At 39.6% G+C, this 12,174-nt stretch overlaps 1 protein-coding gene across 14 annotated transcripts in view; it reads left to right on the top strand.

Moving 5' to 3' along the window:
• LOC105935574 (membrane-associated guanylate kinase, WW and PDZ domain-containing protein 2) overlaps positions 1–12,174 on the top strand; it is a 156,255-nt gene that overhangs the window by 75,417 nt on the left and 68,664 nt on the right. For all 14 annotated transcript variants that reach the window (XR_002428972.2, XM_012876054.3, XM_012876059.3 and 11 more), the window contains exons 4-6: positions 3,357–3,581; positions 6,867–7,095; positions 10,630–10,709. Coding sequence is in view for 13 of the 14 variants with exons in the window: in XM_012876054.3 (XP_012731508.2) it covers positions 3,357–3,581; positions 6,867–7,095; positions 10,630–10,709 (534 nt within the window). In the remaining variant the exon portion in view is untranslated. The remainder of the gene's footprint in view (positions 1–3,356; positions 3,582–6,866; positions 7,096–10,629; positions 10,710–12,174) is intronic.

The following is a 12,174-nucleotide window of genomic DNA, read 5'->3' as shown; positions in this document are numbered from 1 at the left end:
AATTAGCACAGCCATGTCTTTCACGAGAGAAAAATGTTAAGCATGTTAAAATGAAAGAGAATTTTTATTTAAAAGTATTACAATAGGAATAAAAATTAAACACTACAGATACAATAGGCCTTCGCAGCGCTTCGCTGCTCGGGCCTAATTATTTTTGATGGCATCTTTTCATTATAGTTATGTATAAAAAGTTTCTAAAAAATAATCTAAAGCTAAAAGATTTTTTAAAGGTCCTGTAATAAAACAATGTAAAGCACATGCCAATACAGTTTTCAAACAATAATTTTGACTTTGTTTTTAAGTGGTTAGAGTCAAATACTGGGATTTTCATCCAATTCTGTTTTAAAATATCACTTTTACTTATTTAATTTTTACTCCTTGAGCAGGAACATCTCTTTCTGATAACGAGAGGAATAAAGCGGGTTGTGGGAGCCTTGGATTTGTAGATAAGAAGACAAAATATAAAGTCATTTTCTCCTGGGCTGGGAGCTGTTCTGATGTCTCAACATGTCTGAGTCTTTTGATGGCTTCACTTTGGCAGTCCCTATAATCTCTGATTGTCTATGTGTGAGAGATTTTTAGAGTGATCTGCACAAAGAACCACTATTGAAAATTTCATGGCAAAGAGAACTTAAAAGTAAGTTTTTCGGTTGAAATTTTCCGTGGCTCATTTGTGAATTTAAGTTAGAAAATAAGCTGCTGTGGGGGCTTTTGCAAACAAAATCAACAAGTGGTTTACAAGAGCCACTATAAAACCCACACACGAACTGAATGCTCCCTTTGAACCTGTCATTGCAACTGCACACTTATTGTTTGCATAAATAAGATAGAAATATGGAATTTCATGTGAAATTTAAAGAGAAATGCAGTCATAGGAATAAACACATTGTTTATTCCTTAGAACATAGGCGGGGAAATAGCAGGCAGACACATGATTAATCAGTCATAAGCAAAATAATCTAAAAAAGCAGAGGCAAGAGTTTTAACAGTTTGCAGGTCTGTAGCATACGTTTGTGTTAAAACAATACCAGTGAGGAAAAGAGAGCCGTCATGTTACAGAAGCTGTTGTTTGCCACATGTCGGTCTAAAGGTCAATGTCCTTCATTCCACAGAAATACAGTTCACAAGTGAAAAACATGTGAGATGGTTATCACTCTTTCCTCTAGTGTACATCCCAGCAACTTCAGTCAACTTCAGCCTGCAATGCTCCGAGACCTACTGCTACTGTACCTGATTCTTTTGGATGTTTTCTTTGGACCAAAGCAGGAACTTTTCTTCACTGTGCTCTGCATCATATAAAGTGTAAAGCAAATGTGCCAAGTCAGGACAAAGACTTAGCTTTCAAGCATGGGGGTGGGGTTGTGATGATAAGGGCTTGTGCTCCAGCCACAAGACCTGAGCATCTTCCAGCTATTTAGAATGTCATGAACTCCTCAGTATAATAAATTATTCTAGACCCCAACATGAGCCAATCTGTCTGACAGCTGGAGCTTATGACCCAGGGCCAAACTGGGTCATAAACAGCAGAATGATTCTAACACTGCAGCAAATCTACAACAGAGTGGCCAAACCAATAAATATTCATAAGCGTCCAGTCAGTGGGAAGACCTCAACCTGGTTGAAATGCTGATAGAAGTTCTGTCCCCTTTAAACATGCAGTTTAGCCCAAAATTATTTGCACCACCTGCGATATTTATATGAAAATGTATTTTAATTTAACCAAGAAGTTATTGTCTAATAGGAAATGATACAGGTATCTTTCAAAAGATCATAAAACAATGGGTAAACAGAATTTGTATTGAGTTTATATTTATCTAAGAAAAATACAATTATTCATGCTCTTCCTTGATAACCAATGAACACATCTTTATTTACGTTTCAGCAATCAAACCCTTCTTACGATTGCTGAGCAACCTTTCCACTTCCAAACTTCAAGCCTTTGAGGCTGGAAGTCCTCTTTGCCATCACCCTAATTTTTAGCTCCCTTCCGAGGATTCTCCATTTGAGTCAAGTCTAGACTCAGCTTGGCCACATTAAAATATTAATATTAAGTCAGTCAGAAGAAAAAGTAGATTTTAAACCTATACATGGCAGGTGTATGAATAATTTTGCATCCATGTTTTGAAGTCTGCTTGTTTTGGTGAAGCTGAACTCGCTCATATCGTCCTAAAGGCTCTTCCTACTGTTAAGGATGCTAATTATGTTTAGGAACATCCACCCCAACTTCGTTTTTCATGTTGTCCCTTTATCTAACACTGTAATAATCACTCTCCATGCATGCTTCGCCAAATCCGTCCAAAGCAACAGTTGAAACTGGGGAAAAGGGAGATTAATTAACGAGAGCAGACAGCTGGTTAGGGTTTTAAGAGGCTGCAAACTACTGAATCAGATAATTTAGCTCAGCAGCGATGCAAAAGTTGTATTTAACCCAGTGGTACTTTTTGAAAATAACACTCTGTGCTACTCGAGTGTGAATCTATCCACTAAAACAAACCTCAAATGCATGTGAAATATTTAAAATGCATTTTCTTTTTTAAATTGGCTGCCTTTTATAAAAAAAAATTAAGAAGATAGTTAAATACGCTATTTAACTAGCGGCTAACGTGCTTCTGCAGTCAAGGTTTCACTGAGCAGTCCTGCAGACAAGAAAAGTTAAATAAAACCGAGAGCCGAGGTACGGTGAGAAGTCTAAAATCTGGAAAGTAAAAGAGAGTGTAATCTCTTGGATATTTGTGAATGGGAGATGTGAGTGTGGAACAAAAGCCACTAGGCTCTGTTATACAGTGGCTGTCAAAAGCTTACAGTTTGTATTCTTTCTGTAAGATTATACTGCAGCAGAATGCCAGTTGTTGAGTAAACTTCCCTCGGCGGTAAATTAATACCTGGAGAGGCTGCTTTTTCAGCTCTGAGTCGCTCAGACGTTCACATAGAGAAACTCATTCTATGACCGTCCAGAGAGCAAAGTGAGGATGCCGATTTCCTTTATGGGATACAATTTTGGTTCTTTATGTATCTATTCAGTTTTTTTTCTATATGGAACAGGTTGTTGAATTTCTGTTGCTTTTTATGCTTTAAGAGAGTCGTATTTGTCTGAACTTTTCTGCTAGATGTAACCACTAATGGTAGCTTCTGCAAACAGAGCTAATCCTACTGTTTAGTTAGATTAGTTAACAGGCAATAATTCAGTCCCAGTTTTTTTTTTCTCCACTCTGTCTGGACAGCTTAATCTTCACGTTTTGAAAGCCCACCATATTGTCACTCAGACCTCCATACAGGCAGTGCATTACATCCACTGAGACCGCTCTGCTCTGTGCTCCTGCACTCAGACCTCTAACACAGTAACTCTCTGCCCTCAGATAACTTCTACGGGACACCGAAACCTCCAGCGGAGCCGTCCCCCGCAGCCCCTCCTCTGAATGTGAGTGAGGCTCTGCTTCCCGGAGCCCGGCCGAGCGCCCAGGGCAAGAGAAAGAGGAACCAGTCGGTCAGCAACATGGAGCAGCGCGCCAGCCTGGAGCCACCCGAGGAGGAGGAAGAGGAGAGCCCAGTTGTCAATGGCAACGGGGTGGCCATCACACCAGGTATGATCACAGCAAGGAGATACATATACAATGTGTTGTATAAACTCCTATTATAAATAAAAATCTGAAAGGGGTGACATGCTTTTTGTATTCACCCTCCTTTTCTCTGATAGCCCTAAATACAACACTATCAATTGTCTTCAGAGGTTTTTTAGAGAACATCCGTGAACAAACAGCATCATGAAGACCAAGGTACACACTGTACTGGTCAGGAATAAAAGTTGTGGAGAAGTGTAAAAAAATGGTTAGATTCTACAACAGTAACCTAAGCTTTGAATACCTCAGAGCACTGTTTCTATTCCTATTCCTAAAATGGAAACTGCTATTGTCCACTGAAAGGGTGACCAAACAGAGCATTAAACATGGTGCAATTAAGAAATCCAAAGTTACGATGGGGGAGCTTCAGAGATCCACAGATCAGGTTGGAGAACGTGTCTGCAGAACAACACTTAGTCAAATTTGGCCTTTATGGAAGAGTAGCAAGAAGAATTCAATTGTTCATATATATAGATATAGATAGATAGATAGATAGATAGATAGATAGATAGATAGATAGATAGATAGATATGTGTGTGTAAGCTTTATCATGTGGAGTTTGCCACAAGCCATAAAGGCCTGCATTCGGAATACTGTGTGGTGGAAAACTGACACTGCACATCGTTTTGGAGACACTAATCCTATCATTACATGTGGTAGTGGCACCATTATGCTGTGGGGATGGAACTATGAAGCTAGTCAGAGTTGACAGGAAGATGGTTTGAGCTAAAACAGGGCAATCTGGAGAAAAAACCTGTTAAAGGCTGCAAAAGACTTGCAACTGGGGTGGAGGCTCATCTCCATGAGGGGCAATGCCCCTAAATACACAACCAGAGTGCTAGAACAGCCCAGTCAAAGCAAAGCACTAAATCCAATTGAGAATCTACTGTATTGCCTCAGGGGGCCAAATACATGTAAGTAAAACATTTTATAGTTGTATTTTTAATCTTTACTTTTCACTTCACCTTCATTCACTGCCTTGGTCCATCACATTTATTGCTTTTGGTGTTTTCATCCAACATGTTTTTTATTATCTTCTTACAACAAAAATAGTGTTGTGTTTTACAACAGCTGTGACCATGAAGACATTTTTTTTTTTTTTACTGATTTGGAGTTCTGAACTGTATTTTATAACTGTCCCACTGGAATGATTGAATCGAAGCGCAGCAACAAGCCAGTTGTTATTGCAGTTGTTACCCATCCTTCTTACCGTCCCCTCAGGTAAAAGGCAGCTCTCTTCTCTCCTGCAGCCCAGTGTCACGTCTGCGGCTCAATCAGCGGCTCCAACAAACTGCACCCTGAGCAGTTGTAACAAATGTTAACAGACTCTGCTAACATGAGTGTGAACTGCAAAGGTTAACAGTAACCTTATGTAACAGAATGAGCAAGGGCACCTTAATGTCTCCATTTTTAGTCGCCGGCTGGAGTCTCATAAAGGCTTTGGCTCCCGTCTTTCTGTCCTCTCATTTCTCCGTCTCACATGTTGTCTTTCTGCCACTGGCTTTTGTCCTTGTTGCTATTTATACCTAAATGTCCCTCTCTTTCTCTCCTCCTCACTTTTCCTGACCTCCTGATTTTATTGTATTTATTTTTTCTTTTGTCCCTGTTGTCCTGTGTCTGCTATCCCCAACGTTTCCTTCTTTTTTCTCCATCTGTCTTTGTTGTTTACACTAGCTTTTTATGTGTTTATTTCATCTACATACTATAAAAACACAGTGGCTCTTTGGTTATTGTGTTTCATGCAAAATACATTTCTTATGTAAAGATAGTGCTGTAAAAAAAGTATTTTCTACATTAATAATTTTTTCTGCTTTTGCAATGTTTTTGTCATGTTTCAAATCATAAAATAGTTTTAGTTATCAAACAAAGTTAGTTTCTCCATTCAGTTTCTCTAACCACACTCAGGCATATTATCACCAGACCTGTAGAATCAAGTAATAATTTCAATAGAACCTGTCAGACAACACGAAGTAGGCTAAAAAATCTAAAAACAAAAAAAACAAAAAAATGCCCCTAGTTAAAGATATTCCAGAAGCAAGAGCACATCTATCAATCTGGAAAGCCTTTTTTTTTCAGGCTCTGTAACTTCAGCGAATCTGAGTCAACAGCCATTATTCACGATTGGAGAAAACATAGACGTGGGGAACCTTTTGTGAAGTAACCAGCCAGCCAAAATTATTTCAAAAACCCATCAATGACTCATCCAGGAGTTCATAAAAGAATCCAGAATTAAACACATCTAAAGCACTGCAGGCCTGACTTGCCGTAGTGAAGGTCAATGTTCATGATTCAACACTAGGAAAAAGATGGGGCAAAGAATTGCATGAGAGCATTCCAAGATGAACATAAGTGCTGAGCAAAGAGAACACAAAGGCATGTCTCACATTTTGCCAAAAAATGATACCAAAAGACTGACGAGACAAAATGTAACTTTTTAAAGGTGTCCATGCTGTTGCGTCATGTGTAAAACTTACGCAGCATGTCAGAAAAAGGGGATCATACCTACAGTCAAACGTGCTAGCTGGTAGTGAGATGGTCTAGGACGTATTTGCTGCTTCCGGACCTGGATGACTTACCATAATTAGTATAACTATGAATTCTCTAGCAGAAAATCCTGAAAGAGAAAGTCAGTTTGTGACCTTAAAGGTCATACATCCAATTGAGATTCTGTGGCATTGAAAAATGTAAACAATACTGCAAAGAAGAGTGGGCCAAATGTCCTCCACAGCGACGTAAAAGACTCATGGCCAGGCATTAGAAACCCTTCATGAAAGTTGTTACTGCCAAGCGTGGCACAACTGGTTCGATGTAGGGCTAATGGCGATTTCACCGATGTTGGTTTAGATAGAAATCGTCTGAAAACTGCATTTTAAGTCAGGATTATTGTAGAGTAATATTTTTCAACATCTGTAACGTAAACTGTCTGCTTCTCATACGCTGCCTCAGATGCATCATACCACCAGCTTTTCCCTCTCCTCTGATAAACTCTCCTTGTGTTTATGACTCAGGATGTAACCCTTATAGTTTTCTGTCTTTCTCTGTTTTCTCAGTTTCTGACATTCCTGTTTTCTGCTCATGCTGATTGTTCTTAGACTCTCCCCTCCCTCCCCGACTGCCTCTTGTCTCCTGGGGCTTCATAGCTCTGCGGTGGCTCGACTCTGACTCATCATGCACGAAGTGTGTAGTGTGCCCTCACGTCTGCATGTGTGTGTTTGTGAGAGGGAATAAGTCTGTTTTTGTGCTCCACAGAGTCCAGTGAACATGAGGACAAGAGCACAGATGCCTCTGGGGAGGTTGCAGCTGAAGGGTCCAGCCAGGCCCCGGCATCATCCGAGCCTCCCACTGAAGGGGAGGAGGTCCCAAAATCTCCCACCAAATCCCCCAACAAAGTCCCTGATGTAGATGAGGAAGAGCTGGGTCCTCTGCCTGACAACTGGGAGATGGCCTACACAGAGAAGGGAGAAGTTTACTTTATAGAGTAAGTTATATTATTGTTTTCTTTAAATTTGTTCTTTTGAGTTATTTTTTTTTACTGTACCTACATAATTTATATATATATATATATATATATATATATATATATATATATATATATATATATATATATATATATATATATGTATATAGATATATATATATATATATATATATATATATATATATATATATATATATATATATATATATATGTGTGTGTGTGTGTATGTATGTATGTGACTGCTGTTAGTTTCCCCCAAATTGCTTGACCCAAAAGACGTAACATCAAGTTAGACTTATACATGTCGTATATGGAAGGGAAGTTTAAAAAAACAACCTGACATACACTGACACAGCAGCCTGCAGTCAAAGATGCTCTTCTTCATTTGGCTCAGACATGGAGGGGGAAAAAAGGCTGAAGCTAAGCAAGACATAGTTATTGGTTTAATGTGACCGGTTGGGATTAGCAGACATGTCGCACTGACAGAAAATACATAAAAAATAAAACTCTCTGTAAAAAAAAAAAAAAAAATTCTCCCCTTATAAACATCCATTGGCCATATATTCCAATTTAAAAAAGGTAGGTGTAATGAAACAGAACAGTGTTATGCACAGCAGTAGTCCATTGGAGAACAGTGTTTCCAGATGTAACACCATTGGTACAAAGGCTTGTTGATTGTCAAAAAAGCTCCTAGAATATTTATCTGGTTTAAAAATTCAATCGAAAGGCCAATTTTTATTTTACATGCTTTCAATACACACAATACCGACCCTGTATTGTGTGCCATATTAACATATTAACAAAATTTAATGTGTTTTTAGTCTTTCTAAATTCAGATTCACAGGGATTGTAGCAGTTTTCTGAAAGTCTTTCAAGGTTTTTCTGTCAACTTTGGCTGTTTTTTACTCCTGTATTTGTCTATTTTTAGATGGATCTGTTTTAGGCTCAAACAAAAACAGATTTACTCTGACCTATGAATCACCTAAAAGTAATTCATGAACCAGATCACTTCAAGAACTTTGTGCCCACCTGCCTGAAACAAATACACAGTTTATTTAAAGGTTCTATATCATGTTTCTTTAAGCCTTCCAAAGTCACATATATATATATATATATATATATATATATATATATATATATATATATATATATATATATATATATATATATATATATATATACACACATATATGTGTGTGTATGTATATATATATATATATATATATATATATATATATATATATATATATATATATATATATATATATATATATATATATATATATATTTATATATATATATATATATAAATATATATATATATATATATAAATACATACACACACATATATGTGTGTATATATATATATATATATATATATATATATGATGGAATATTGCCTTTGGTACCACCGACCATTCATTTGTTATGAAATATTAGTTGTTTTCTGGCTCAAGACCATGGCCTCAGATTTGAAGATATTGGTCCTGATCCTGCTGTGAACCGCTCCAGTGAGAGCTGTAGATCGCGTCTTGATGAAGCCAATAGAACCACGTCATCTGCAAAGAGGAGAGACGCGATCCTGAGGCCACCAAAACGGATCCCCTCAACACCTTGGCTGCGCCTACAACTTCTGTCCATAAAAGTTATGAACAGAATCGGGGATAAAGGGCAACCTTGGCGGAGTCCAACTCTCACCTGAAAAGAGTCCGACTTACTTACAGCCGGCAATGCGGACCAGACTCTGACACCGGTCATAGAAAGACCTAACAGCCTGTATTAAAGGGCCCGGCCCAAGTCCACAAAGCACATGTAGACTGGTTGGGCAAACTCCCATGCCCCCTCCAGGATCCTGCTGAGGGTGCAGAGCTGGTCCAGTAATCCACGACTAGGACTAAAACCACACTGCTGTTCCTGAATCCGAGGTTCGACTATCTAATAAGTGCCTCCAAATACGAGCCCATGATCTTGAGCCGGAAAAGGGTAGAGTGCCTTCTCCGGGTTGGGGAGAATGTGCTGCCCCTAGTGGAGGAGTTTTAGTATCTTGGGCTCTTGCTCACGAATGAGGGAGCGGGAGATTGACAGGCGTCGATCTCCCGCTCCATCTTTCGGCGTCTGCTGTGCGGCCTCTGCTGTGAAGCGGGTGTAAAGCGGTCTGTTGTGGTGAAGAGCTGAGTCAAAATGCGAAGCTCTCGATTTACCGGTCGATCTATGTTCCTACCCTCATCTATGGTCATGAGATTTGGGTTGTGACCGAAAGAACGAGATCCCAGATACAAGCGGCCGAAATATGTTTTCTCCGTAGTGTGTCTGGGATCTGCCTTAGAGATAGGGTACGAAGCTCGGCCATCTGGAGGGGACTCAGAGTAGAGCCGCTGCTCCTCCACGTCGAGAGGAGCCAGTTGAGGGGACTCGGGGATCTGGTTGGGATGCCTCCTGGACGCCTTCCTGGTGAGGTGTTCCGGGCACGTCCCACCGGGAGGAGGCCCAGGGGAAGACCCAGGACACACAGGAGGGACTATGTTTGTCGGCTGTCCTGGGAACGCCTTGGGATTCCCCTTGAAGAGCTGGCCTCAAGTGGCTGGAGAGAAGGATGTCTGGGCCTCCCTACTGAAGCTGCTACACCCCAGATAAGCAGCAGAAGATGGATGGAGTTGTTTTTTGGTGCTATTTTTCAACCCGGAAGAAAGACGCTTGTCTTCACTTTGATGCCGCTTCTCCCCATGTGGAGTCGCCCCAGAGCCGTCACAGTGTGGTAACAAAAAAGAGCAGATGCTTAGATGCTTAAAGAGTCACTTTGTCTCAAGTTTGAGCAGAAATGATCGCACTCTGCCTCGCGTCACCGCTCGCTGGTGCTCTTTTGTGTTTGTATGCTCTTTGGTATTACCATCCAAAGATCAATAGCTCTGTCCAGCCATTTCAACACCCTCTGCAATGTTTTAACGATGTCTACAAGTTAAACATACGCATTGTTTCATTTTTCAGCATCATGCAAAGTTAACTTCTTACTGGTCAAATGAAAACTGTAAAACTCCCAATATGTGGTTGATTACTGGTATAAGATTTGGATAATATACCCAAGGTGGACAAAATAAAATGGTTAAAAATAAACCTAATGTGATGCACACACTTTAAAGTCATGGTTTATGTATGGCTATGTGTAAATTTTATAGCTCTGGTCTTTCTTCTTGAATAATTGATGTGATTTTAGCACTGCTAATCAAACAGGATACACATACACACACACAGAAATGCAGAAGTTTGCATGTGTGTGTGTATCCTGTTGAAGTAACACTCCTCTCACCCTTGCTAATTAGTAGCTGGAGGCTGATTAGTGGATTAATGGGCATTCAGTTTACCTCAGATATCCCCTTGTCCCTCCTCACCCCTTCACACATGCAGAAACAGACACATGTAAGACATAAGTGTTGTTTTATTTTGCTCTGTTTTAATCCTCCCTGTCAGTCTCTCTGACCTCTGTTTGCACTTTTTTCCCACCCCCCCTATAATCTTCATCTTTACCTCACCTCCAGTCACAACACCAAAACTACATCGTGGCTCGATCCGCGACTAGCGAAGAAAGCAAAGCCACCCGAGGAGTGCAGGGAGGATGGTGAGTCTTTTTGTTCCCCTAAAAGCTTTGGTTCTTGTTCACGTCAGTCAACTCTCTGGAAAATCTGTGGGAGTATGTTGTCTATGCATTTCCTGCTGCTTCTACACCTGATGTCTTTTTCAAGCGCAATTTTTTTTTTCTTCCTGGAGGATGAGATCATACAAACACCCAGCGGTTTGAAATGTTTGCTGCTGGTCTCAGTCCTCTGGAAGTTTTCGTCCACTTTTGAAGGAACGTTTTTACGTCCAGACAGAATGAACTAGACAAGTGAAGTCCAACTGAGTAGAAAAGTACAGTTTGCCGCATTTTGACATCTTTTGGAGGAATGTCTGGCCACATGAAACAAATTAATTCTTTATTTGTTCTATTTCATGAACAAATAAAGAATAACTCGTTATGATTCCATAGAGCAGGGGTCTGCAACCTGTAGCTCTGGAGCCGCAAGTGGCCCTTTGGACCTTCCACAGTGGCTCTTAATAACTAATGCTACGAATTATGTTTTTATCATGGTATTTAAATGTAATAATGATAATAAATGCAGGTTTTAGCAGTTTTTTTCTTGGAATAATTGCTTTTAATTTTTACAAGAGAGTTATGCTAAAAGTTTTCATTATGTTGGAAACTATGATTTTTTTTTTTTTTTTACATTATTATCCACAAATATCAACCTCCCCGTCCATCCTATTTTGTCAAACCTCAAAATAGACATAAAAGGGTGTTTCTTTAACGATGACAACATATTTCCTACAGTAGATCTTTATAAAAAATTATAACTTGTCTTTTTTCAAAAGGCCAGGCAACATTTGCGGCTCTGAACGGGTTTAATTCAAGTGGACTGTAGGCAAAATGGCACAGTTCTGCTTCATTAATTGATGGCTGGTCATTTGTATGTTTTATATTATTATTGTATTTAATAAAACCATTTCATTATCCTCATTTTGTTAGTTTTATTACATTGCAGTTGGATTCGTGGCTAATGAAACAGAGTTTGCAGAGGTCAGATATTTAAACGCAGTGCAATCAGATACATATGTTAAGGTGACCATTTTTTTTCTTCTGTCACAGCCTTTGGTCGACAAATTAGTTTGTGATGTGGTTCACTGAAGCGAATCTGCGTCAATATCCTCCATTCCTCTGATTTCCATCCATTCAGTCTTTCTCTACATACCCGTAGCTCAGATCTTCCTCCACTTCTACTTTCAATCTCGTTTTGTTGAATTTTCTGCTCACTTTTTGGCTTCTCCCCCACATTCCCTCTACATCCCTCCCAATCTCGTCCTTTGGGCAGTACAGGGCCAGACTGTGAGGGGAATTCTAATAACTTGAGTCGGTTTTCTGCATAAACTGGCTCTTACTCTCCTCCACCGAGCGCTGATTCAAAAACAGACGGAAAAACATGTGGACACCGCTGCTGTCAATGAACAGATCCTTTATGTCTCAGTTTAACAGTGTTCAGAGGACACTT

Source organism: Fundulus heteroclitus, chromosome 2 (assembly GCF_011125445.2).
Source record: "Fundulus heteroclitus isolate FHET01 chromosome 2, MU-UCD_Fhet_4.1, whole genome shotgun sequence".
In the NCBI taxonomy this organism is placed as follows: domain Eukaryota; kingdom Metazoa; phylum Chordata; class Actinopteri; order Cyprinodontiformes; family Fundulidae; genus Fundulus; species Fundulus heteroclitus.
This window is presented reverse-complemented; position numbering and strand designations above follow the sequence as displayed.